We start from the raw sequence: 27,561 nt of genomic DNA on the forward strand, positions 1-27,561 counted from the left end.
TTTACACAAGCTGTATCCTGTCTAAATGAAGAAGCTTCTATTGTTATATTCCCAGGCAAGACAGGCGGCTGGTTATTTCCAGGGCAAAGATGAAGGCCATTAGTACACAATCTATCTAGCTTGTGCTGACCCAGTGGAATTTAGTACCTTTCTTTATTCAATAATGCAATAGTGGAGCCTCATTTTATAGGTTCCTGTAACATTATCTTTTCTGCAGAGTTTATTTATATCACAGAGAAAGTCTGTTTTTAACTCTTGCCATTTGTTTTAATTATTTTTTAGAAATTGTAACTTCTTCTTCTTTTGGCTTTTCCTGGTTAGGGGTCGCCACAGCAGATCACCTGTCTGCTCATGATTGGCAGCGGAGTTTTATGGTGTTGAGTTGCCAGCCTGGTGCCCAACCTTCCACAGAAGGCACACACAAGCATGCACTCATGCCTAGGGCCAATTTAGAGTATCCAATCCACCTACAGCATGTCTTTGGGATGTGGGAGGAAACCAGAGTACCCGGAAGAAAACCACGCAACTACAGGGAGGACATACAGACTCCGCACAGAAAGCACCCCAGCTGAGGATCGAACCGGAGAACCTCTTGCTGTGAGGCAGCAACACTAACCGCTTCACCACCGCGGCCGCCCTATTTTTTGAGAAATTGTAACAATAAAACGTTATTATTTTAATTCACCAGGAATCACTTGCTGTTCTGTAACTGCATTTTTATATATATATATTTTAGGTTGTGGCACCCCAGTAACTAAAGATAAAAGATGCAGTGCACACAAAGGCTCAAAATCATGGACAAGTTTTACATATTACGCTAATTCAATAAAAAGTTGATAGAGCAACATATGTTTTGCATCAAAATATATTTCTGAACAATAAAAAGTAAGAAACTCAAATGTCTAGCATTACTGACTGACTGATTGTAATCCTAAGTGAATTACCAGATAATCAAAAGTTTTACAAGGCACAGGGCAAAAATATGAAGAAAAAATCAGGTATTCTCTCCAAAATTAGGGGCAGTTGAGAGGTATGTATGTCACTCTGAGCAGGTTGTCCCTGGTTATAAGCAAGCAGTTTAAAAGCTTTCCTGAGTATCTAGCAACGCAGCAGTAATTACTGCTCCAAAAGTTAACTCAAACTAAATGCAACTGCCTACATTTTTTTCACATTCTGTGAGTAGTGGCACCTTTAAATTGTTTACTGGCACTACTACATTATATGTATGGTGATCAAGTACTGCTCATCTTCATAGATTACGTTCATAGATTAGTACTAGGCTAACTGCCTTGTGGGTCATTTTAACTCTAGCCAATTAACCCATGTGAGAATCAAACCCTGCACCTTGTATTTGTAAGGTAAACATCTTAACCATTATGCCAACTATTTCCTTAATGTTAAATGCCTCCTTATGAAGTATTAGGACAAAAACTGTGACAAACCTTTATGAAGCACCAAACTGCTGTAGATAGAAAAACAGACGGGTTACATTCTGAAATGTGTGCAATCACAGAAACAGCACATTAGTGATGTGCACATAAACTGGGATTGGACTGTGATATTTTTTAAGCAAATAAAAGTAACTACTACCAATGAAATGTGGCAGAAAAATCACAAACCAGGATGCAAGGAGAAAAACTGCTACAGAAAAAAAAAAATTGTAAAGCATTTTCAAAGTACTGCAGTGTGTGATTTTTTTTTCTGCTGCCTAGAGGCAAGAAACCAAGCTACTATACATATTACATAGGACTTCTGATATCACTGTACAAGACAAGGTCTTTTACAAAAAAAAAATTGGGGGGGATTAACCGTGTCTTACTGAGAATGCAGCAGTACCCTTCACCAGTAACTGGAACAACACACAGGAAATTTAATATGTAATATTTAATGGACCCAAGGACTGTTATACAATTTGGGATTTATGGTGCAGCATGAATGAAGAAACTGCTACAATCTGCAAAACATTAGAATGTGTTATCAATTGGAAAGCTGTACATTCACATCTCACTTTGGTGAGAGTAATTCAGTGGGATGATTGTTCTTGAAATTGTAAACTCAGATGATGACCACTAAGCATTTTTGTGACATTATGGAAGAAATTCTGGATCAGATTATAACAGTGCCCCAAGATGATACATAGAATAAATAAACAAACAAACATAACTCCCAATTTAAAAAAAAAAAAAAACATGATCAGTGGAATAAAAAACATTATTCCCATTAAAAAAGAAAAGTAAACAGGATCAAGCATGGCTGTTAATATACATTTTGATGATTATCACACAGCTTTGTCCACATATTTGGGATTGACCAAACACATTTCTTAATCAGCATGGCATGATCAGAACAACAGTACAGCCTGATGATTTATTACAGCTTATTAATGAGATCATCTAAAAATCTTTTCCACAAACAAGTCATCTAGCAACAGAAGAGTGTTATAGGGCAGAAACCTGAATGTTGTCCAAAGTACTGTAAAATTAAGGACTAAAAGTTCAGTGGAAAACCTTCTTCTCTAGGTAGAATGGCATGTTTTGCAGAAGTACTGGTTCGGAGGAAGAGGTTACCACTTATAGCTCCTTCTGTGTTTAACATGATGAGAATTCTCACTGCTGCTTGTTCAGTGTTGACTGAAGCCATTTAATGAAAATACAACAACCCAGCTTCATGAATTCAAAGTCTGATTCCTAACACTGGAGTGTTTACAATTAACACATTAGGAACAATCTGTAATGCATCATAGAAAAACAAACAATTAAACAGTAATTACATGTTAGTTAAAATATCTCCACTTTTTTAATTCTTGTCCAGCAAGGCACTAAGAACTGTTTCAAGTTTAGGAATTCAAAAATGTACATTATCGTTTAGGATGCTGCACCTCTTTCTACTTCAGTGCAAAGGAATTTCAAGAACTAGAGCAGCTTAATGCCACCTGGTAAACTTTCTCTAATTGTTTCCTCATAGCAGTGGATATTATATGCCTTAACAAAAACTTAGCCCTTTTTACTTATGCAGTATAATTCAGCTGGAAAAGTGATTGGACTGTTAGGGCCAATAATACACCTACAGAGACTCCAGACCATCTGTAATATTAATGCAGTTATTTCCATATTAAGAAAATGAACTATATATATCAACATAAAAGTGCAAGATAAATATGAACATTTGTAAGTGCAATTTTGCTTTTCAGTTATTAACCATCAGCAGTGTTCTAATGTCTAGTCTACCTTCTCCATTTAAGAATTCCATCCAAATTAAGTAAAACCTTACCTCCCGGGACAAGGGATCCATTTATGGGGGCACAACAACATGTAATTCAGGTGGGAAATGTGGAAATAAGCATAGGAGCATCCAGATAAAGTACCATCCTGGTAGCAGGAGGAACTTTTCTACCTTAAGACCTACATTTTACCCTTTCCCCCCACACATAATATGCACTGATGTTAATGCAGTTTGCATGTGTCCACAAACCACATAGGTGCCCCTCAATGGTCATATCCATTTAATCTGCCCCATTAACCTAAAGCTCTCCTGGCCTTCATCAAGGGATTACTGGGGTGAAAGAAAAAAAAATACGAGAGAAAACTGCTGCCACTCAATCTTTCTCTCATTGTGAGCATACCCAAATCCCCCTATCCCCCCCTCCCCCAGCACTGAGCTTGACAACTGAATCCAGGATAAATCTGAAAAATAAACTACAATAAAATGTACAAATGTTAAACCTAGAATGTAAATTATTTATTTCAATGTGTATACCTTTGTGTTGAAAAGACTTTAAGGTTTGGACCCTCACAGTCTAAAACCAACCTGCAACTAATTACCATACTTAAATTTAAACATACACATAATTAAGGATCTAGACAGCTCTGAAGATAAAATAAAATTACACAAATTGTCAAAATCAGCCTGGCTTCAAAAGGACTGCTGGAAAAAAAATTATATTAATTACAGACATATTTTAATACACAATGCTACATCTGACTCAGACATGAAACTCAACATTTGTAAGAAGTGTCAAACTGCAGTTGTAAACATATCTCATCAAATTTAAAACTATGCATAAACAAAACAAACAAAAAAACAAAAATCATATCTACATCAGCTAATTTTTCCCACATCTTCCACTAATAATCCAATGTCAGTATATGTTGGTTCTTGCTGTGATAACTGATCTCTGTATAAGACAGGTTTGCCTGAATGATGGTGGAGAAGTCAGCTTCAATTTAGAAACCTGTGAAGTGCATTCAAAAACAATAAGAGCCGATTTTAGAGCTTAGCCCCCCCCCCCGGTATATTAGGCTGTGGTTACAAAATAAAAAGTACCATAACAAGGAAGGAAAAAGGTAGCCACGAGTTATCCATCAATCTCTACTTGACTATGTTCTGCCCATTAAAGTGAAACATATACAGACAACCTGCTACTGATTAGCACCTTCAAAACAGGATACAACTCAATAAATACATGGAACTATATACAACAAAGTTTGAAATCCTCGATTTAAGCAAAAATGCTTTTAATTTTTCTGAAGATTTTCACCTCAAGAAATCACGACTTCATCTGAAGATTTGTTTCAGTGGACCTTGCAATTCAAATCTTCTCCTCTGCAGTTATATGTACATGTGTGAGTACACATAAAACACAATGAAAATCTTCAAAATTACATGAACTAGAACTTTAAACCTTAGAATTCAATAGTCACCAAGATGTGTCTGAAACAGAAGGCATTATTTGTGAAGTAGAATTCAGTTCCAGCCCAAATTGTGAGTGTGTATACATGCGTTGCATGGTCACTTTTTATCATTCTGACAATAATAATTCTATTTGTTACGTGGGTAAACCCACTGGATACACAGTCCCTTTTTCAAGGTTGACCCAACAGCTATGTCTGCTGAATGACTTATATAGAGCCACACAGAGACAAATAGAGACTATAGGAATCAAACCCAGGACTGCTGCAGGTTGTGTCTAGTAGCACGCTCTTTAACCTCTGCACCAAAGTGCCAGACACAAATGACTATCAGGATGTGATGCAATAAGAAACAGCACAGATTAGAAGCTATGCTGTAATGGCACTTTTAAAATGCATAAATATCTGATTTAGCTAAAATTTCAGTAACATTCAGTACAGAATCAGAGATACAGCATCTTAAAGATAATGTTTCTGATAGTCGTCACCCTCTCCTGAGATTATTTCTTTTTTACTCTTAATTACATTAAAAAACTTGAATTTTCTTTTTTAAAAAATACCACCTTCTTTCTACCCCAGCAATAAAAAATATAATTGCAAATATAAAGTCTCTGTGTCTGTAATCTCTACAAGTCAGTATTTTTGTTAAATTTCAATAAAACTGTGGAGTTTGTATGCTCAAATATCCACTGTTGTGTTTGTGACAATGGGTTACAAATGTTCATAAAAATCTTCCTGTCTGCTGTACCATAGTCCATACAACTGTTACTGGTAGGATGGTATAAACTTCTGTCCTGAAAAAAAAATAAGACAAGTTAGAATCAGGCAGTCGACATAAAACAAACCAAGAATTTACTTACACTTGGTGCTGTAGAATCCACAACAGAATTCTAAAAAGACAAGAATTTACTGCTCTTGGCTGTTTATGAAACTGGCCTCTTCTATTTGGATTATGCTGGCATTTTGTAAAAGATCTGGTACATTTTTAAGGATGTCTGTTCCTCTGATTCGAGGTAAGGTTGAAATGACAAAACTCTTATGTACATCAGATTGAGTGACCCTATTCAGCTGCTTGAGATCTGTGGAACATGCTTGATAAGCATCTACACTATGATGAAACACAACTTGCGGATTACTTAACCCCGCAGATGCATCATTACAAAGCAGGGATCCAAGCACTTATGGTATAGCAATTTAATAAAGTACAGTTTTGTACCTACCATAAATGTAGATGTTCGAAGATCCACATTGCTGCAGTCCTTACACTTGGGTAGTCCGCTGTCCTTGGTCGGCCCGAATATCAAAGTATAAGGCTGACGTCGGTCAAGGCGCATTTGACTGACATCAGGACGTCAGGGTACAAATGCGCATGACCGACGTCATATCCTCAGTCTTTTCTTGCCCCAGATGTCAGAAGACCCTAAAAATAAAGGTCAAAACCAAAAGACAGCAAACAAACAACCAACCATCCTAGTACTAAAAATATGTACAATATATACAATATATACAATATACCTCATATTGACAACCCAACCCACACAACCGCCTCTAACTACAGAGGGGAAGGAGGGAGGGTAAATTGGACTGCAGCAATGTGGATCTTCGAACATCTACATTTATGGTAGGTACAAAACTGTACTATGTTCTTCATCTCACATTGCTGCAGTCCTTACACTTGGGTAGAATCCCAAAGCAGAGGTAAGGGAGGATGGCCAAACTATAAGGAAGCAGGAGCTGTCAAAATGCCCTGCAAAACAGCAGTGGCAAAACCAGCCCTAGATTTAGAGTAAAGTGGAAGGTGATAATGCCTAGAAAAGGTATGCACTGAACTCCAAGTAGCTGCCTCCAAAATATCCTTAGTTGCCACCCCCCTCAAAAAAGCTGTCAAGTGGCAGTAGCCCTAGTGGAATGAGGCCTAATCCCAGCTGGAATCTCCTTGCCATGATGGGAATAACAGAAAGCAATGCAAAACCCAATCCACTTAGAAATAGTTTGTTTTGACACAGGCTTGCCCTGAGAACTCAAAGCAAAAGAAACAAATAACTGCTGAGACTGCCTGAACCCTTTAGTTCTGTCCAAATAATATCGCAACTGCCTGTGTACATCTAAAGTGTGCAAAATCTTTTCCCCTTTATTTTGGGGATTTGCATAAAAAGTAGGCAAATGAATAGTTTGGTTTAAAGCTACACTAGAAACCACTTTAGGCATAAAGGAAGGGTTAGTACGTAAAGATACCCTATCCTTATGGAAAATTAAGAAAGGCTCAACCGCCATAAGGGCCTGCAACTCAGAAACCCTTCTTGCAGAGGTAATAGCCAACAAAAAAGCAGTCTTCCATGATAAAAACTTTAATTCAGTAGTAGCTGCAGGCTCAAAAGGTTGTAGAGTGAGTTTCTCCAACACAAAATTGAGATCCCAAGCAGGAGTAGGAGCTCTTCGTGGGGGTCTTATATTCTTTGCCCCTCTAAGAAATTGCTTGAACAAAGGATGAGAAAACAATGGTGGGTCACAATCATAGTGAGCGAAATTGCTGCAGCATGAACCTTAATAGAAGAGAAGGACAAACCTTTGTCCAGTAACTCAGTAAGATATTGAAGAGCCACACTTAAATTAGGCTCAGAAACATCAAAATCCTTTGCTGCACTCCAAAATAAAAATCTCTTCCATTTATCTGCGTACACTTTCCTTGTACTAGGCCTTCTAGCTTCCAAAATAACATTCAAAACTTGCTGTGGAAGTGGAGGCCCACTATGGTTCAAAACAGAATATGCCAGGCTGTTAGGTGCAGAGAGTGAAGCTTGACATTGAGCAAATGACTGTCCTCCTGAGACAACAGGTGTGGAATCGAAGGCAAAGGCCATGGAGGCTTCCGTACCAGGCTTCTCAGTAATGGGTACCAATGCTGTCGAGGCCAATCTGGAGCTATCAAAATCATCCTTGGCTTGTCTTGTCTGGCCTTTAGTAGTACCTTTGGGAGGAGAGGCAGAGGCGGAAAGGCATACACATGAAGATTGCTCCAATTGAAGGAAAGAGCATCCACTTTCCAAGCTGTGGGATGAAACCTTTTTGTGCAAAACTTTGGCAGCTGGTGGTTTAGTGGAGAAGCGAACAGATCTATGCCTGGAGTTCCCCATGACACTGTCAATTTCTGAAATACATGAGGATCCAATTTCCACTCGTGGGGATCCATAATTGCCTGCTCAACACATCTGCTAAGGAGTTCTGTGCTCCCGGCAGAAACCTTGCCTGAAGATTGAGCTGTATACTGAGAGCAGTCTCCCACAAAATCATTGCTTGCCTGCATAGAGGATAAGAATGTGTTCCCCCTTGCTTGTTGATGTACCACATGACAGTTGTGTTGTCTGTTAGAATCAACACCTGCCCTGGAAGAAGTAAATCCTTGAAAGCTATTAATGCAAACTGGACTGCTAACATCTCCTTCAAGTTGATATGTAGATGTTGTAGTCTGGCAGGCCACTTGTCTTGTATCCACTTTCCATTTAGATGAGCTCCCCAAGCTTTGTCTGAGGCATCTGTCGTTAAAATCTGACTCGCCTCTGGCCGGGTCACAGAGAGTCCCTTGTTTAGGTGACATTCCTGAGCCCACCACAAAAATTCCTTTTGAATGCAAGGTATTATTTGAATGACAGTGTCCAGATCCTGGCAGTGCTGTGTCCATACATTTTGAGATACCATTGTAGCTTCCTCATATGCAGTTTGGCATTGGGAAGCACCAGAATACAAGATGCCATGAACCCTAAGGCTTGAAGGACTGTCCTTGCAGTCAGCCCGGACTGATGAGATAGTTGATGGAAGTAAAGGGAAAGATTCTTTTGTTTGTCCGGGGTCAAAAGGCCATCTGGGATGCTGTATTCAGTCTTACACCCAGAAAGCACATGTCCTGAGAGGGTACTAGACTGGACTTTATTTCGTTCACAGAATACCCCAGGCATCTTAGCACTGCTATCACATATTCCAAATGATGAAGAAGCTCGTCCCTTCCTTGAGCCAGAATCAGGCAATCGTCCAAATAAGGATAGATCTGTATTCCTTTTAGCCTGAAGAAAGCTATCACTGGAGCCAGAACTTTCGTGAACACTCTGGGCGCAGTAGATAAGCCAAAGGGCAATGCAGAGAACTGATAGTGAGAAGTCCCAGCTCAAAAACGCAGATACTTCCTGCAACTTAGTCTGATAGGAACATGAAGGTAAGCCTCCTTGAGATCCAAAGTTACCATCCAATGATCTTTGCCCAGCAGAGGTAAAAGCTGCTGTAACGTCAACATTTTGAACTTGGGAATGTCCAGATAAGTGTTGAGGATAGATAAATCCAAAATTGGTCTCCACGTGTTCCCCTTCTTTGGTACTAGGAACAGGCGAGAATAAAATCCTAGGCCCACTTCTGGCATAGGGACCGGCTGTATGGCTCCTATTTGGAGTAACAGAGAAATTTGCTTGTGAGCCTCTATTCTTTGTTGAGGAGGAACGTCTGGCATGCCTTTGAAAGGAGGCAAGGTATGGAAATAAAACCTGTAACCGTGGTGTATGATATCCAATACCCATCTGTCTTGGGTAATTAATGTCCAATTTTCTTTGAAAAGTGCCAACCTTCCTCCCAAAGGTGCTGCCAGACGAGAAGGCTCTGGCAGCTGAAAAGGTAGGTCATTGGGTCTGTTTACGAAAGGACTGACCCCTGCCCTCACCCGAAGACTGTGCAGGAGAACTCCCTGTTCTAGGCCTGAAAGAGCCCTGAGCTCTGCCCCTACCACGTCTAGATCTACCCCTAGACTGGGAATCATAAGAAGGATACGTCCACCCCTTAGTAGGCCAATTTCTACTAAACTTTGGAGGCTGAACCTGCAAAAAATCTTTAACAGTCTGCATAGACTTAGCCTTGTCTTCCATTTTCTTTAAAACTGCCTCAACAGGAGAACCAAACAACACATCAGATTGTAAAGGAGCATCTAAAATCCTTGTTTTAACATGGTCAGATAAATTTTGATCCCTCAGCCAGGCGTGCCTGGGAAGAACTGACCCAGTGGCAGCCACCCTAGACGAGGCCTGTACAGCATCAAAACCACATTGCAAAGAATGCTTACCCACCTGTTCAGAAACATGTACTAAATCTTGCAACTCTTTACAATCAATACCTTCCGCCAGAGCATCAACCTTAGACTTCAATTGTGAAAGTAGATAGTTTTGGTATTTCAACATGTGAAACTGGCAATTCAAAGCCCTCATAGCTAGAGTGGAAGAAGTATAAACTTTCTTTCCCCATCTATCCAAGGCCCTGGCCTCTTTATCTGCAGGAACCGGATTCTTGACAACAGAAGCCTTAACACCTTTAGGCCCCTGGCTAACAGTTTCTGGGTCTGCCCTAGGACTCTTAAAAAGATACTTATGGGCTTCAGGCACCCTGTAATACCTATCCGGTTTAACAGGAGCAGGAGGCAAAGAATCAGGATTAAGAGAAGCCTCTGTAAAAACATCTTCCACTACATCCAAAACAGGAGGTATAGCCAAAGGCCTATGCTGGGGTAAAAACAAAAATTCCCTAAGCCTTTTCCTGGAGTCAGAGAAGTCCTGACCTTCCCACTTAAAATGCTCCCTCATGGAATGAAGAGTTTCTGAAAAAGAAAAATCCTCAGGAGGAGAAGCAGAAGGAGTAGAATCATCCACATCAGAATCAGAATAAGGAGAGTACTCCTGCAAGTCTTCAGCCGAAGACTCTGAAACATCCGAAGCCTGCTCAAAACTGCCTAGCTCAGGCTCCACCCTAGGTCTCTTATCAGGAGGGGGCAAAGAACCCCTAATCAAAGTAATCAAATCTTCTGCCATTTTAAGCATATGCTTCTTGGGCACAGTTCCTGAAGAACTAGGGGTGACACCAACTGAAGCTAAACCTGGCCTGCCTCTGGGAGAAGCCTTGGAAACAGAAGGAGAGGGCCTAACCACCCTAGGCAGGGAGGGGAGTATAGTAACCTGAGAAGCCCCATCAGCCTGACCTGCCTCCTGAGAGGCCACATCCTGCAATAACAAAGTCTCTCCCTGGGATCCCAAAGAAACCTCCGGTGGAACCACCGGCTCCATCGGCACCTCTAAAGAACCGGCATCCGGTACGGACGGTTCTTCTAGCCTAGGCTTAACTGCTTTGTCCTTGCGCTTCTTCGAAGAAGCGGGCGTCGGAGCATCCGACGGCATTTTATAATTGCACCGCTTCCCGAAGACTAACCTGGCACAATCTAATCTTCTCTTTATAGTGCGCTTATTGAATCTAGCACAAGAGCGACACCCAACAACGTCGTGCTCAGGCCCTAAACAAGGAATACACAAAGTATGATAGTCTCTATGCGGTATCTGTTTCCCACAAGAAATACAATTATTCACTTTTTCTGACATCCGGTAAACCACTGAGGCAAGAAAAAACTAAAATATTCCCCAACGGGGTACTTAGCCAACTTTGACTCGGTCTGAAACTCCGAAATCGAACAATTTCAGAACGCCAACCGGCACTTGCAATGCTGCTTCTGCATCGGACCATGCGGCAAAAAAGACTGAGGATATGACGTTGGTCATGCGCATTTGTACCCTGACGTCCTGATGTCAGTCAAATGCGCCTTGACCGACGTCAGCCTTATACTTTGATATTCGGGCCGACCGAGGACAGCGGACTACCCAAGTGTAAGGACTGCAGCAATGTGAGATGAAGAACATCCATATGGTTAGAAAGTTAGGATCCCAAAATCTTGGGGGTAAAGTAATCTATCATATGGTTACAAAACCATGATCTAAGCGTCTAAGTGGCAAAAGTAATTCAACATACACATTATATTGCAAAGAATCATGCACCTAGGTGGCAAAACTAACCCGATGATCACATGCTTACAAAGCTATGCTTCAAGCACCTAGATTGTAAAACTAACCTGATGACCACATGCTTTCAAAGCTATGATCCAGCAACTTAGGTGGTAATAGTAACCAAACAACCATATGGTTACAAATCTTGAACTCAAGCACCAAGGTTGTAAAAGTAACCCAACTCCTCATGACTATTCACTTTACTTAAATGATGCACCAGTCTCACTTATCAAACTCCAGCTTTATGGGTTTCCCCAGGCAGATATCTAACATTTCCAGGATCTAGGATGGGAGTATTCTCTGGCCAACTGATTTAGGGGTACAACCAATTAAAATCAGTGAGGATTCTTAGTTTTTGTCTCGTAGTCCAAGTCTACCCACACCCATAAATTGTACAAGAGCAGTACAGCGTACTTTATAAGCAATTACAGACTCATGCAGGGTAACAGATTGTGATATTATTGTAAGGTAGTAGAAGCTGCATCATGTTCACCTCTTATCAGTGATTGGCAAAGTGGAATTCAGGAGCTGATAATGACAAACATTATCAACACTTAACACTGACATTGTCCTCCTTTGCCATTATTTGCAATGGCTAATGCAAAGAGCTGCAAACTGGAAAGCCCTTTTTCTTTGAGTCCCATAGACTCTACATACACATAACCTGTGTGATTTGTAAGCAAGTTGCTACCTTGTACTCCAAATCACACCTGGAAAAGCACTTCAGCTTAGGGTACCTTTTTGACTAAATATATTAATTTATTCACTTTAACAAGATGCAATCATATTTTCTATGAAAAATATTGACATAAATGTTTCCATATCAGAGCATGACATTCCAAAGTTAATTATTATAATGCACCATCAACTAGGAATAATTCTTCTGAAACAGTAATGCATTCCACACATTCTGCACACAAACGGAGGGTCTTCCTTTAACAAAGGAAATCTTCTATAAGCAGTTATTTGCTGTGTTGCATTCATGTGTAAACGTCATTAAAAAGCATCTGTGATATTAAGTTGAGAAAGACAATGTTTCATTCCCTGAAATATGAAAGGTCACAAAATCTGCAAAATCTATGTTAAAAGAGATAAATTGATAATTTAAACATGTATATGATGTGGGTGATGACTGACATGGACATACTGACTCACAGCAGGCCTCTCAGTGGATACTGGAATGGGACAATGAAGAAGGTAGCTTCCATGGGGTGCAAGAAATATAGAAGGGTTTGGGCCTCTACCCTCTTCTATGGCCTCACCCTTGAGGCCAGGGCCATGAGCTCTTGTGCCTGCTTTATAGGCAAGAATATGAAACTAATCAACCCCACCACTATAAACAGAATCCTCTGTGCTAGGACTAAATAAAATGTCTTCAAATTTATAATAACTCCAGGGACCGTAAAGGTTCAATCTAGAGCTACTTCTAGAAAAGTAATTTGATATGGCCATCGAGTCAGTATCCCAGGTAAGATGAAAGTGCAGCCATTTAAGAGTACCCAGCATTACAGAAAATGTTCAAATAGCAGGGTCATTACTGCAGGATGTCCAGCAGATGAATGTGATAAACCATCAGGATAAGGCTTCTATTCTGGCCTGATCTTAAAAGCAGTTAGACAACCCTAGGAGGTACAAGGTTATCCATAATGTAGTGGTCACCCAGCCTGCTAGCTTATCAGCAAGAAGCCAAGATGCAAAAGTGAAAGTAATCCATGACACTTTACTTTCTTTTAAATCGCTGACTGTGCCCCAGATGACTTGAGTTCTTACAGGTTCATAGGTTAGTAACTAAGCTATTGGCCCTAGGGCCTATACAAGCCTAGCCATAACAATTCCTTGGCTATTTCTTCCCAAACTATTTACTTCCCTGGACCCCTGTCTAGCAGGGCGACTGACATGATCCATGGGGTGAGTTTCCTTTCTCCCATCCAATTGTCAAGGTTCCTTTTGAAGAGGGGCAAAAAGGCGCTCTGCTTGACATGTATGGGCAGTCTATTCCAGAGTTTGGGGAGTCTCTGAGTCAGGAACTTATCCCTCCAGCATGTTTTGTTTATTCTGATGACAAGGTTTAGATCCCTAGAGCATGTGGCTCTGAGAGACTGGGATTTCTTTAAGTGTAGCATGTCCAACAGCTCTAGGTTTGACATGGCCTTGCATGTTAAGCAGAGATTGCCTCTGAGTAGACGATATGTGACAGAGTATAGCTGGAGTTTTTTAAGGTGGTCAGTGTACGGCATCTGCTTTAGGCCTGTGATTCTTTTAGTGAGGTACTTCTACAGCCTTTCCAGTTGTTGCAGATGACTTGAGAGGTACATACCAAATGGGGCATTCTATTCTATAATGGGTCTAATGAGGGATGAGTACAGTGGGACAATGACCTCCTTTTTTCTGGGTGAAAAGCCCTTAGTGATGAGGTGTGCCACATAGAAGGATTTCCTGACTATTGTGGCGATGTGGTTATCAAAGGTGAGACCACTGTCCACCTGTGTCCCTAAGTCTCTTATCACATTTTCGGTGTTTAGTGTACTGCTACCTATGTGGTAATTCATGGGTACATGTTTTTTCACAAAGGGGATAACTATACATTTCTTGGCACTGAGCTTGAGCCCATGTTTCTGGCACCAAGCATTTGTTTCTGTAAGGCCTTTTTGTAGAGTATCCACATCATTTGGAGATTCAGTAATGGCTCCCAGTTTGCAGTCATCTGCAAACTTTGTTAGCCAGAATCCCTTAGTGTTGGCCTGTACTTCAAAGAAGTAGATGCCAGACAAGACAGGTCTCAGGACTGAACCCTGAGGTACTCCACTTGTCACTTGTCTGGAACTGGATTTGGAGTTGGCTACTTTTACAGTGTGGGTTCTGTCAGTAAGCCAGCTAGCAACCCATTGAGTGACGTAGGGATTAATGCCCAACTTAGTAAGTCTATCTATGATTCCAGAGTGGGGGATGGTGTCAAAGGCCTTGGCGAGGTCCAGATAGGCTGTGTGGACTGCCTTACCCTCATCCACGGCTCTGGAGACTGATTCAAAGAAGTCAGTCAGGTTCAGGAGACAAGATCTGCCCTTCACAAACCCAAACTGGGTGGGGTCCAATGTTTGAAGGTTGCAAATGTCTTTGTTTATAAGTTCCATGGCCTTGCAGATCAAGCTCGTCAGACTGATGGGGTGGTAGTTCCCGGGATCCAAGGTGGATCCCCCTTGTGGAGTGGGATAATTGTAGCTGTGCGCCACTCAGTGGGCACAAAGCCTGCGGTGAGGCTATGATTAAACATGACACTTAGGTGCGGTGCCATTTCATTTTGTAGTTCATGTAGTGCACAGCCAGGGATGTCATCTGGTCCCATGGATGCTGCATTCTTAGCTTTGGAGAGTGCATTTTTTACTTGTGTGGCCATTATTACTGGAATTGGGCAATCTTCCGGTATGGAGATGGGCCATTTAGAAGGTGAGAGGGGGGTAAAGTTGGCACTGAATTGATCTGCCACGATATTGGCAATATCTTTGGGATCAGTACATTTAATGCCATTCTGTTGTAGCTCAGAGCCGATCTGAGCATTGCCATTTAGATTTTTGACATAGTTATAGAATGCCTTATGGTTGTCTTTGGAATCTTTGGCAATTTTATTTTCATAACTAGCTTTGGAGGATTTTATGAGGGCTCTCAGCTTCTTACTGAGGTTGGTAAGGGAGTTTTTTGCATCCTGGGATTTTCCTCTTTTCTGCAACAGTTTCTTTCTTTTGTTGTAAAGTTTGTTTAAGGCGGGGGACCACCAGATTGGCTTCCTTTTTTTGGAGGAGAGCATCTAGGTTCTATTTGGGATGGCACGATTCATGCATGAGTGGATGTGCTCATACAGTGCCTTAGTGTAGGATTCAGCAGTCGAACTTTCAGTTCCCATCTGTATGGGCGTCATGAAGTTTGTCACTTCTGACTTGAGTAGCATGACGTTGGCTTTGGAGAAGTTTTTTATGGAGGTTTCCTTACTGGGGGGTGGGGGTGGGATTTGGATGTTAAGGGTGATTAGCTTATGGTCAGACCTGACCAACGAGGGGATGACCATAGGTGTGGAGCATCAATTTCCCATGTTGGTAATGACCAGGTCTAGGATACTGGAGCCCCTGGTGGGACTATGGATTAGTTGATCCATGGCGTTGGAATTTATGAATTCCAAGAACTGTTGGTCAAAGGTGTTGGTACATGAGTAATTTTTCCCAGTTAATGGCAGGGTAGTTGAAATCACTCAGTATTAGGGTTTTTGGTTGTATCTTAATATTTTCCAGTATGTTTAGAAAGGTGTAGTGAAAATTTTGGGGCATGGTGGGGGATCTGTAGCAAGCTACAATTTGGATTGCAGTCTTATCTAGTGTTAGTTGCACCTGGAGAATTTCAGACCCATTGTGTTGGGCAGCTAGCCTGGTGGTGTGAATGTCCTTGATGAATATGGGCACTCCTCCACCTTTAGTGTTTTGATCGTGGTTTGGTAGCCGAAAAGTATGGTAAGAGTTGTACCCTGGTATTGCAGGGGTGCTCTCTGCAGCCTTGAACCAGGTCTCAGTTACTGCACAGATATTGATGTTCTCCATTTTTAGGAGTGCCTCGAGAGAGTGCATTTTGAGGTTTAGACTTCTAGCATTGAGTAGCATTACTTTCAGAATTTGCATGCTTGTACCTGTTACGGTGGTGGTTTTGTCCTTTGAACTTTGCTTAAAAAAGGCACTACAGGGGTGGCAACAGCCTTAGCCAGTAACCTAAATCTCAGGGGCGACAGGTGCAGACCATCTCTGGCAAAGCATCGTGGTCTGTCGATCATGTTATCCCAGGCAGACAGATACTGGATCCCCTTTGAATGACACCAGAAGCTTAGCCAATTGTTGAAGTGAATCATTTTGTCCTTATATCGTGGTATCATTCTGGGCGAAGGCAGGATGCTTCTCAGGGCTAGGGTCATACCTGCCTGGGCCACGTGATCAGAGAGCTCTTCCATGTCTCTTTTCATGTAGTCCAGGAAGGTACATCTAATGTCATTCACTCCAACATGGACAATGACAGATTCATATTTGTACTTGTTGTGGAGTGACTTGAGTGCATGCATTATGTGGTGGATCCTGGCACCCAACAGGCAGATGACTGTAATTTTCTCCTTGTTCAGCCTGGTGAATGAGACATCAGTGTGCCTGACTATAGAGTCATCTATCACTAAAGTGTTAGGTACGTGGTCTTGCCTTAGGGGCTGTTGCTGGGTGGCACACTGGTGTTGTGAGCTATGTGACACTTCAGTTGTGATTGGTGTTTGAGTTTCAGCTTCGGAGGTCCTTGTTGCTTGGGCAGGTTACAGTTAAGGGCGTCTGCATATGTGGATTTAATGTTGCTGCCTCTGTGTGTGTTGGTGGTGTGGGTTTAGAAGTGCTATGTGTTGTTTGAGGTGTAGTGCGGGTGTTAACCTTCTCCTCTTGACTGTCTAGCACAGTCTTGGGTGGAGAGAGCTTTGCTTCCAGTTTGGTTATGTAACTGCATCTCTCCCAGGTTGTAGTGCTCTGTGGTAGGAGGAGAGGGTTGTCTGTGTACATGAGGCAATTGCTGCATTGCCCCAGTATGCCCAGATTCACCAGGTGGACAGGAGAAATCACTGGAAGCTGACCCTTGCACATGCTTGGTTTTGTGCTTTTTTTGTAAAGTACAGGAGCTGTTTTCCCTTGCCTTAGCAAGGTACTTTGCAATTATAGGCTGTTTAGTGCCTATGATTAATTTCTCTTTATTATCAAGGAGAGTTGAGTGCTTGTATCAGTTTAAGGCTTCCTAGTGCTCTCCAATAGGTATTAGAGCAAGTGCTAGTCACAGGGATGCTTAAAGGTAAGATGAAAAAAAAATGGTTTATCCTAAACACTGAAGTGTGCACTAGATGAGTTAAATGTGAAAGTAAGTTTTACCTGTCTAAAAAGTTAAGTTTTAGTGGAGAGTCATTATTTTTAAAGCAGCAAGATAGATTGAAAGGGGGTGGTCATTTTTGTATTTTGGTACTATGGAATACAGTAGGATGGCCAATAAATTTAAATAGTTGAAGGGGAGTGATTTCACAAAATGGTAATTTTCTCCTTACTCACACAAGCCAGTGAAAGCAGAGAGGAAATGAGATATATGGTCAAACGAACATAAGAGGCAGGCAACTAGAAAGACAGTGGTATACAAGAACATAACAGTAAACGAGTGGGGGGAAAAATGTCTGCCTGACTCACAACAGACAGAGCTATGGTCTCTTTTGAAGTTTTAATATGCAGTTAAAAGCAGAATACAAGGTAAAACACAAGGTAAAGAAAACAAATTACAGTATTCAAAATATAAAATGGCAATAAAGTAATACAAAATAAAACAAATAAAAAGCAAACTAACCTTTCCTTCACAGCAAAGTGTAGCAGAGTCTGTGTAAGCCTTACTAATAAAGCTATGAAATGTTTTATTTTACCCTTTAACTAGAAGGTTTAGTTCCTAGCTCCACCCTCTCAGTTCACAAATGATTAACCTTAAGTGACCTCTTCTATCTTATGTATGAGTCCTTAATTGATCAGTTCTAATTTCTGCCTGACTCACAAGAGACAGAGCTGTGGTCTCTTTTGAAGTTTTAATATGCAGTTAAACGCAGAATACAAGTAAAACACAAGGTAAAGAAAACAAATCACAGTATTCAAAATATAAAACGGCAAAGTGTAGCAGAGTCTGTGTGAGCCTTTCTAATAAAGCTCTGAAATGTTTTATTTTACCCCTTAAATAGAAGGTTAAGTTCCTAGTTCCACCCCCTCAGTTCACAAATGATTAACCTTAAGTGACCTCTTCTATCTTATGCATGAGTCCTTAATTGATCAGTTCTAATTTCTGCCTGACTCACAAGAGACAGAGCTGTGGTCTCTTTTGAAATTTTAATATGCAGTTAAAAGCAGAATATAAGTAAAACACAAGGTAAAGAAAACAAATCACAGTATTCAAAATATAAAAAGGCAATAAAGCAATACAAAATACAATGAATAAAAAGCAAAATAATCTTTCCTTCACAGCAAAGTGTAGCAGAGTCTGTGTGAGCATTTCTAATAAAAGCCTAGTGACTCTGGTGCTATTAGAGTGGGCAAGGAAAGATGAAAAATAAGCACTTATGGTTCACTCACACTGGGTGAAGGGTGCAGAGGTTCCTGGCCTGCTCTCTGCTGCTCCAGTGCTGGGCTTGGTAGCCCAAAACATGAAAACCAGTGTCTCCATCCACATAGGATACACACTGCAGCAACTAAATCTACTGAAGATGGCTATTTCTCTGCATATTAATGAGAATGCATGAATAGGACAATGGGAGTAAGAGATCCCTGTAGTGATGCATGTGACGTATCACCAAGGGGGGGGGGGTTAGGATTTAAAAAAAATGACCATGCCTCTTGTGATGCCCCATCACTGGCCCAGTAATCAAGGAGCCTCAATCCTCACCACTAGTACCAGTGGGGGACGTACATTGGGAGGATGACAGGTGCACACACAGTATTTTCAGTTGCAGATTTCTGCATCAAGTGCAATTTCCCTTAAGGGCACACAGAGACCACAGTCATTCTGGGGATGGTTTTTTCCTCTTTCTCCAGATCCCCAGTAAGACTCCCCACTGGCACAGCTGTAGGGTTGAGATCTCAGCTGAGTGGCCAAGCCAAGACCTCCAGCTTTCTCCCTGTCCAACCAGTGCTTCATGTCCCTGCCCAATTTTCTGACACACACAAACACACACTTTTAGGTTTGATTTACACACACACACACATACACACACACACACACACACCTGGGAAAGGCTGGCAAAGGTTTACGAGATATGCCCCCTTCTGCCCAGACTATAATGTAGTTATTACTGCCACCAGCCAGCTCCTTATCAGCTACGTTAAGGCCCTTAACAAAGGGTGTCCAATCTTACCATCTAATGTTACTATCAATACAGATACTAGTTTGACCAAGAGCAAGACTATTAGTAGTGGCCTACACAGTGTCAACAAATAAATATGCAAGTACTCTCGGAGCTTAAATATGTCTAGAGAGACCAGCCACAATGAAAGGTTTAAATATATTTAATAATACATTTTAAAAGAACAAGAACATACTCAGTATATATATTTACAGTGACAGCACAGTTGAAAATCACAGGAAATATTTAAAACAACATTGCAAAACAGTCTCAAATAAATAAAGAAAAATATCTAAGCTACACTTTGCTATAGTCCTGACTATATCTAAGAGAATTACTATAACCTAGTACACTTATTTAATTAGACCAGCAAGGCAAATGTGAGTAGATTTTCTAGCTGATCTTGTCAGGTCAAAGACAGAATACAGAATGCTCAGTGTCTCTGAGACTTCTTAAATTAATATCACAAATATTACTGCTGGGAAAGCTTGCAGCTTGACATCATTTCTTGTCATCTGACTCTATCCCAGGTAACCCCCCCCCACTGCTGAAAGCTAGCACTATTTAGCATCCACCTATGAATATACATGGACAAGGGCTTTTCCTCAGATATATGCAGATCCTGGAAGTCATAAAACAATAAAACACGTCCAAGACAATACGGAAAACTTCTCTAGTACAGACATTGTCTGTTACTGCACTGAAACTGAAACATAACATTTTTATTTATGGACTGGCCATAAAGTAATTTAAATTAAGTAATTTTTTTCTGTTATTTTTCTGAAGTTAACCTCTTGTATTCCAGTTTCCCGTTAAAATATATTTAAACAGTTATGATAGTGTATGTACATTTCTGTTCTATTCCAGTAGAGTACACCATCGAGTACACTGTGGATACATTTCAAACATCACTTTGTAAAATACCTCTTCAGCACACATCTGTACAAACCATCTTATATGACATATAGCACTAATACACGTGTAATACAAACATCTTATATGAATCATGTTGATATTCACAAATGAGATATAATTCTTTACAACATTCCAGATAACTGGGTTGGCAGTATCTCCTTTTGTTACACTTCTATATAAATCATGTTGACATTCACAAATGTCATATAATTATTTAGAAAAGTCCAGATAGCTGGGCTGGCAGTATCCTCCTTTGTCACACCTGTGTCCTGAAGATGCATACCGGTAAGGACAAGGGGGTGACACTGTGTAGTTCTGTGGCCTGGGGACAACTGGGGTGCATTCTGAAACATGAACAATACAGGTTAGGAGGTGAAGTCCAACTCTCAGGCTGCCAGGACATCACAGTTATCTCCAAGATAATCTGTGCAGTAGCAAGCATACGCATAAGCATAAGGTACCTTCTTGGCTGCCTGGAGGACAGCCACCATCAGCCAGGCACTCACTCCTGTGGCTGACAGTCAGCATGGGGGAATGAATGTGATATGTTTCAATGTGGGAGTTGCAAAAAAGAACAGCAGATCATATGGGCTGTGTATATCCTTACAGTGTGTCCAGTGTGATATTGATATGCACAGCTGGAAAGCATAAGCACATGAATGTCAATTATAAATAATGCAAGGTTTTTGTGCTGAGACCAGGATTGGAAATCTTACCATTAAAAATTATCTCTGTCCTTCTTAAAAAAATCGATTTTACTGAATTGTTTAGCAGGGAACAATACAACTGATATGCAGTTTTCTACCCTTGCTCTGTTTCAGAAATCACTGTTCCTAGACAGCTGACCAGGTGAGAGGAGTTAATTTACTGAGCTCTCACAGAATTCTCAGAATCTTGCTGTTTTGTACTGTCAGTGGTAGTAACTGTAAGCCTGTACTACTGAACTATCAACTACAATTCACGAGCTTTGAATTATCAGGTTTTACTTTTCTGATGCAGCAAAGTAGTGAAATAAGTGGCAAGCAGTCACAATAATAAATAAATAAGGTATCTGAACTCCATGATGACTAGATAAGGAGTTGCTGCTTCATGAAGCAAATAAGCTGGTGAGACAGTGGTGCAGCAGTTAGCACTGCTGCATCTCAGTGACTGGTTCTTCTGTTCAATTCCTGGCAGTGGTGCCTTTGTTGCAGAGGTTGCATTTCCTTACTGTATCCATGTAGATTTTTGCCAGGGGCTCACATTTCCTTCCACCTCCCAAAGACATGCTATAATTGAACTGGTGATTCTCCAAACTGTCTGAGAGTGAGTGAGTGTGTGCATGTCTGAGTGAACACAAGTGTGTCTCCCTAAGAATAATTTTACAGCATGCATCCACTGAGTGCGGAGATAGACTCCAGGTCCTCTGAACATATGAACTGGACTAAGTACATATTAGAGAAGGAATGAACAAGGCAATTTGCTTGAGACATCAACTTTAGTTCAGTTTCAGTTGAAATTTGAATGTAATAGTTACTGTTAACAACTTGTACCCATCAGACCACATTGCATATTGTTATTAATAAACACTTCCAGATGTATGAAACTGTGCAGAGTATGGCAAGAAGTGTGAATACCCTCCAGTTTATTCTTATGCTTCACAATGGTGATGAAAATAATACACCCTCTTCTCATGTTTTTAGACTTGCTGCTAAGAATTTGCCATTGTAAAAAAAAAAGCTGCTGTTTGTTATGAAGTATTTCCTACTTCTAAATCATTTGCTGCCTCATGTGGACCTAATTTCTTGAAATGTACAGCTTAGAAAATCACCTACATTTATAAGTCCTGAACTATATGTAGGCTCAATTAGATGTGGAACTTGGGTACAGACTGCTAATGTAATTTAAGGGAAATTATTGCTATGAATTTTTGCTAAGTCAAACTCATTCCTACATTCTCCAGTAACCACTTTATCCAGTTTATGGTCACGGGGCACTGGAGTCTGTCCTGACGCACAGTGGGTGCAAGGCAAGGAAGTTAAATTCTGATAACAGAAACTGACAATTAATTGTCACAGTTATACATGTAGAGCAAAACTTCAGAAAATTACTATTAATTATCAGTGCATTTACACATGAAAAATTCCTGGCTAGATATAAAAGTTTGTACATCCCTATATACAGTGGATATAAAAAGTTTACACACCCCTGTTAAAATGCCAGGTTTTTGTGATATAAAATAATGAGACCACAATAAATCATTTCAAAACTTTTCCCACCTTTAATGTGATCTATAACCTGTACAATTCAATTGAAAAACAAACAAATCTGTTAGGGGAAAAAATAAAAAAAGTACAGTAACGTGGTTGCATAAATGTGCACACCCTGAAAATAATACTTTATTGAAGCACCTTTTGATTTAATTACAGCATTCAGTCTTCTTGGGTACACATCTGTCATCAAATAAAGAGACTGATTAACCCCAAATAACGTTCAGCTGTCCTAGTAGGATTTTTCTGACATTTACTCAGTTGCCTGCTACACCAAAAGCCCTGGTTCACAGAGAGCTTACAAAGCATCAAAGGGATCTCATTGTTGAAAGGTATCAGTCAGGAGAAGGGTACAAAACATGTCCACAGCACTAGATACATCATGGAACAAAGTGAAGAAAATCACCTGCATTAGAAGCTGAAGTTAAGTGCAAACCTGCAGTGCAGTATTTGTCTTCTGTTAAATACAAACTTGCAGTTTTAAAAGTACTGTATTTCATTTTTTTTGTTACCTAATTGTGTGTTTCACCAAATAATGTGTGCTGTGTGTCTCTCTGCAGTTAGTTCTCCACCCACCCTCCCTGTTCTTGTTTTGGTGTTAGTGGCTCTGGAATTGCCCGCCCCTCCTGTAAGTCTGTATTTGAACACTCCTCCTGGGTCCATCTCATTTGCTCACTTAACCGAGTACAGTGAGATCATATTCTGAGTCTAGTGTTCACTCTACTTAATACAGAGAGAAGATTTGAGAAGACCAACCCACTTAAGTTCTTCCTTCCTTTCTCTTTGCACTTTACTAACAAAAAAAAATTTGCACTTTATTCATTTGCTTTTACTGTATTTGTGTTTCCTCCTACTTTATTTTGCTTTTGCCTCTTCTTAAAAGTACTCAATTTTATTTATTCTGCTGCATTTATTACTGCTTGGTAGTAGCCTGATTAAATTGTAACTGTTAGATTCTGAGTCTTTTGCTTTAAGCACTTGGGCTTCATACCGGTTGTTTTACGTTAAGAAGGTTTGTGGTCTGCACTGTTGTGGCAGGACAGGTAGCTTACATCCTTCTAAGCTGGGAATTGCTGATTGAAGGTTCAGTGTCTGCTATTCTAAAAGTGTATTAGTTCTGGTTTAAGCACTTGGGCTTCAGGCCAGTTATTATACATTAAGAAGGTTTGCAGTCTGCACTCTTGTGGGAGGAGAGTCTGGATTCTACCCTTCTGAGCTGGGAATTTCTGGTCACAGGCTTATTGTGCCTGCTTATTTGAACTGTTTCTAAAATTGGAGCACCTTGTTGCTGTAGCATAGATCAGATTTAGGTCTGCTGAATCTAGCTTTGTTTGTACAACTTGAGCACTGATCCAGGCCATCTTTTTTATTTTTGGAGAAGGTTCCCCTGCACCCTAGTAACAGGAGTGTGCAGTTAGAACCTGTCTGATTGAAGACTGCTGGAACAGGGCTCAGTGTATTTATTTATTTATTTACATTTGTTGACCAGGAATGTCCGACTGGATGTAGGTCCATTTTCGGCAGAGGCCCAGGGAGAAAAGCTACACAGTTAAAATAAACAGACAGTAGTTACATTGGATTACATAGCGATTAACAATTTAACATAGCAATTACTTACAACATATTTACAGATGAAGAACATAGTACATCAGTAGACAACTAGAATCTTTATCTGTGAAGTACATAACAGACATTAACAAATGTTACAATAAGAAGTTCCTGCTGTATAATAAGTACTAGGCTTATGAGCATCTGAGCTTGCTATAATCAAGGTAGTTAGTGGAGTGGAAAGAAAGGTAGTGGTTGGATGGGGTGGGTGATATTAGAGTGGGAGTTGCAAGAGCATAGCCAGCATGTTTTGAGGTGCGCTTTTAGTAAAGTTTTGAAGTGGGTGCATGATGGTATGGAGGTAATTGTGGGTGGGAGGGAGTTCCATAATTTGTCTATGGTGCAAGAGAATAGTGCTTCACCAGCAGAGTTATTGGCTTTAGTGATCTGCAAGTGATTTTTGTTGCTGGATCTTAGTGGTCTGGTGGTGTGATAGGGTTGGAGTAGATTCTGGAGGGATGGGACATTTAGTGGATGGTTTACTAATTTGTGGGCGAGTGAGAATTGATACCACTGAAGGAGGTGAGGGAGTTCAAGCCAGCCCAGTTCAGCAAGTGAGGACAGTGGTGACTACGGTAGGATGCCCCTGTGGCGAATTTGGCAATTTTGTTGTAGCAGGTCTCTAGCTTGTTTAGATCGCATTGCCTTAGGTTGGTATATATTGCAGAGGCATAAAGTAGGGTGGAGATAAGGTGGGAATTTGCTACTGAAATCTTTGCTGCTTTGATGAGAAGTTGCTTATTTCTGTATAACGCTCCTAGTTTTTTGTGGACTTTTTTTATGGTCATGGATATGTGAATTTCAAATTTTAGTTTATTGTCTATTTCCACTCCTAGCAATTTGGTGTGCTCAGTTGGGTATATAGTGGTGTTGTCTTTTGCTGTGATGTTAATGTGAGAGTTGTTTTGAGTATCTTTGGTGGGTTGAAGATGAGTAGTTTAGTTTTGTTTGGGTTGAGTATTAATTGGGCATTGGACAACCAAGTTTCAGCAGAGGAAAAGGCTTCCTGTGTGACTTTTTGCAGTTTGGGTAGGGACTGGGCTGAGCAGATGATGGTTGAGTCATCTGCGTATTGTATGAGTGTGCCATGTTTGGTGGCAGACAATAGATTATTGGTGAAAACAGAGAAGAGTAGGGGTCCAAGGATGGATCCTTGCGGAACTCCTATGCAGACAGGTAGTTGAGGAGATATGTCATTCTGCCATACAACGGATTGTTGGTGGTCAGACAGGTAACTCTGAAACCAGTTGGTGACTGATTGAGAGAAGGATAGGTTATTGAGGACAGAGATAAGTTGTTTGTGTGGGACCATGTCAAATGCTTTAGATAGGTCTAGGAAAGTAGCAGAGGAGAGACAGCCATTGTTTTTATGCTGAAGGATAGTGTTAGTAAAGGAGAGTAAGGCAGTGGTGGTGCTATGGTTTGGTCGGAAACCATGCTGAGTCTTGGAAAGGAGGTTGTTAGTAAGGAGGTAGTCTGAGACCTGAGAGTGTATGCATCTCTCTAGTATTTTGGAGAGTGGAGAGAGAATAGCTATGGGGCGGTAACTGGTTAGTTCTGTGGAGGGGAATTATATGTGATAATTTCCACAGTGTGGGAACGTAACTTTCTGACAGAGATCGGTTAATCAAGATGGATACTAGGTAGGCCAGAGCATCAGCTGCGATTTGTAGGTATTCACTTGGGAGGTTGTCTGCTGCTAATTTGGTGGGCTTAAGTTCAGTTAAGAGCTTTTTTTATGTTGGAGGTAGGTACAGGAGAAAAAGAGAAGGCAGTGAGGAGATTACTAGTTGAAGGTGTGGGTTGGAAGGGAGGGAGGGTTGTGTTGTTTAGCTAGTGATAGTATGGTTTGTGTGAAGTGTGTGTTGAATGAGGTAGCAATATTTTCTGAGGAGTGAGGGATGTTAGGAGGAGGGGTACTGACTTTACCTGGGTGGAGGATGGAGTTTATGGAGGACCAGAATTATTTGGGGCTGTGTTGTGAGGAGTCTAGGGCAGACTGGTAGTATTGGAATTTGTCCTGTTTTATTAGCTTTTTGACTCTATTGCGTAGTTCTAGGAATTTCTGTCTAGTTGATGGGGTTTTGGTTTTGCGCCAGTGCTCCCAGGCTTTATCCCTGTTTTTCATTTCTGACTTAGTGGTTTTCTGTAGCCATGGGGAGGGTTGTGCTTTGGTTCTGGAAAGTCTTATGGAGGCATGGTAATTAAGGATGCTCAGGAAGGTAGTATTAAAAAATTCAACTGCGTCATCAAGACTGAGGTACTTTAGAGGATGCCAGTTACATTCTTTGAGGGATGAGATGAATGTGAGTGGGTTAAAGTTTAATTTTTTACGTATTTGACGGTAGATGACAGGTTTATCTTAGTATAGGTATTTTGTTGAGTAGGAATGTTGGGGAGTGATCACTGAGGCTATCAGATAAGCAGCCTGTTATATATGACTGGGGGCTCTGACTGACTAGTATCCAATCCAGGGTAGTGTGCTTGCTGGAGCTTTTATTTATCCTGGTTGGCGACTGGATTAGTTGGGTGAAGCCATGAAGGTTTATACATGATAGGTTGGATGGTTGCCAGAACAGGATTGCCAGTCAATACTGAAATCACCTAAAATGATAGTTTCTTGGGGGAGATGGTGGGTAGACCAGCTGAGGAGGTTTTCTAGTTGAGGGATGTTTTGGCCAGGTGGGAAGTAGCATCCAATTATCTTGATGTTTTTGTTTATTTTGAGGTTGGTATATATTATTTCTTCATTGCCTATTTGTGGAGCTGATGATTTTAAGATCTGGATGTTTAGATACTGTTTAAATATTACAGCTACACCGCCTCCTTTCTTGTTTAGCCGGTCTACTCTTAGTATGCCGTAACCTGTAGGGAGCATTTGCTCACTGGTAATGTGAGGTTTTAGCCAGGTTTCTGTCAGGATGACTATATCTGGGGAGTACAAGTCTATGGTGGCATGGAGTTCATGGACTTTGTTGGATATACTTCTAATATTTAGCTATAAATATATATATATATATATATATATATATATATATATATATATATATATATATATATATATATATATATATATATATATATATAAATATATATATATATATATATATATATATATTTATATATGTAAAATTGCACTTTATTCATCTGCTTTTACTGTATTTGTGTTTCCTCCTACTTTATTACTAGGGGCACTGTCTACAATTCTGATCTGAGATATATAACAATAAGTATCCTTTTCTGTGCATTTACAGTGTTTTTTTGATTGTATCTGCTTTATTTTCGGAAACAAAAAAAAATGACTTGTTTCCCACCTTTCTAAG

General features: G+C 40.5%; 1 protein-coding gene across 1 annotated transcript in view; it reads right to left on the minus strand.

Annotated features, from left to right (window-relative positions):
* Positions 1 to 1,869: 1,869 nt before the first annotated feature.
* GALNT10 (polypeptide N-acetylgalactosaminyltransferase 10) overlaps positions 1,870 to 27,561 on the minus strand; it is a 2,012,282-nt gene continuing 1,986,590 nt past the window's right edge. Inside the window, exon 12 of the mRNA XM_044069486.1 lies at positions 1,870 to 5,482. Coding sequence (XP_043925421.1) covers positions 5,315 to 5,482 — 168 coding nt within the window. The 3' untranslated portion in view covers positions 1,870 to 5,314. The remainder of the gene's footprint in view (positions 5,483 to 27,561) is intronic.

This window comes from Protopterus annectens, chromosome 4.part0, assembly GCF_019279795.1.
Source record: "Protopterus annectens isolate FY-2018-M chromosome 4.part0, PAN1.0, whole genome shotgun sequence".
Taxonomy (NCBI): Eukaryota; Metazoa; Chordata; order Ceratodontiformes; family Protopteridae; genus Protopterus; species Protopterus annectens.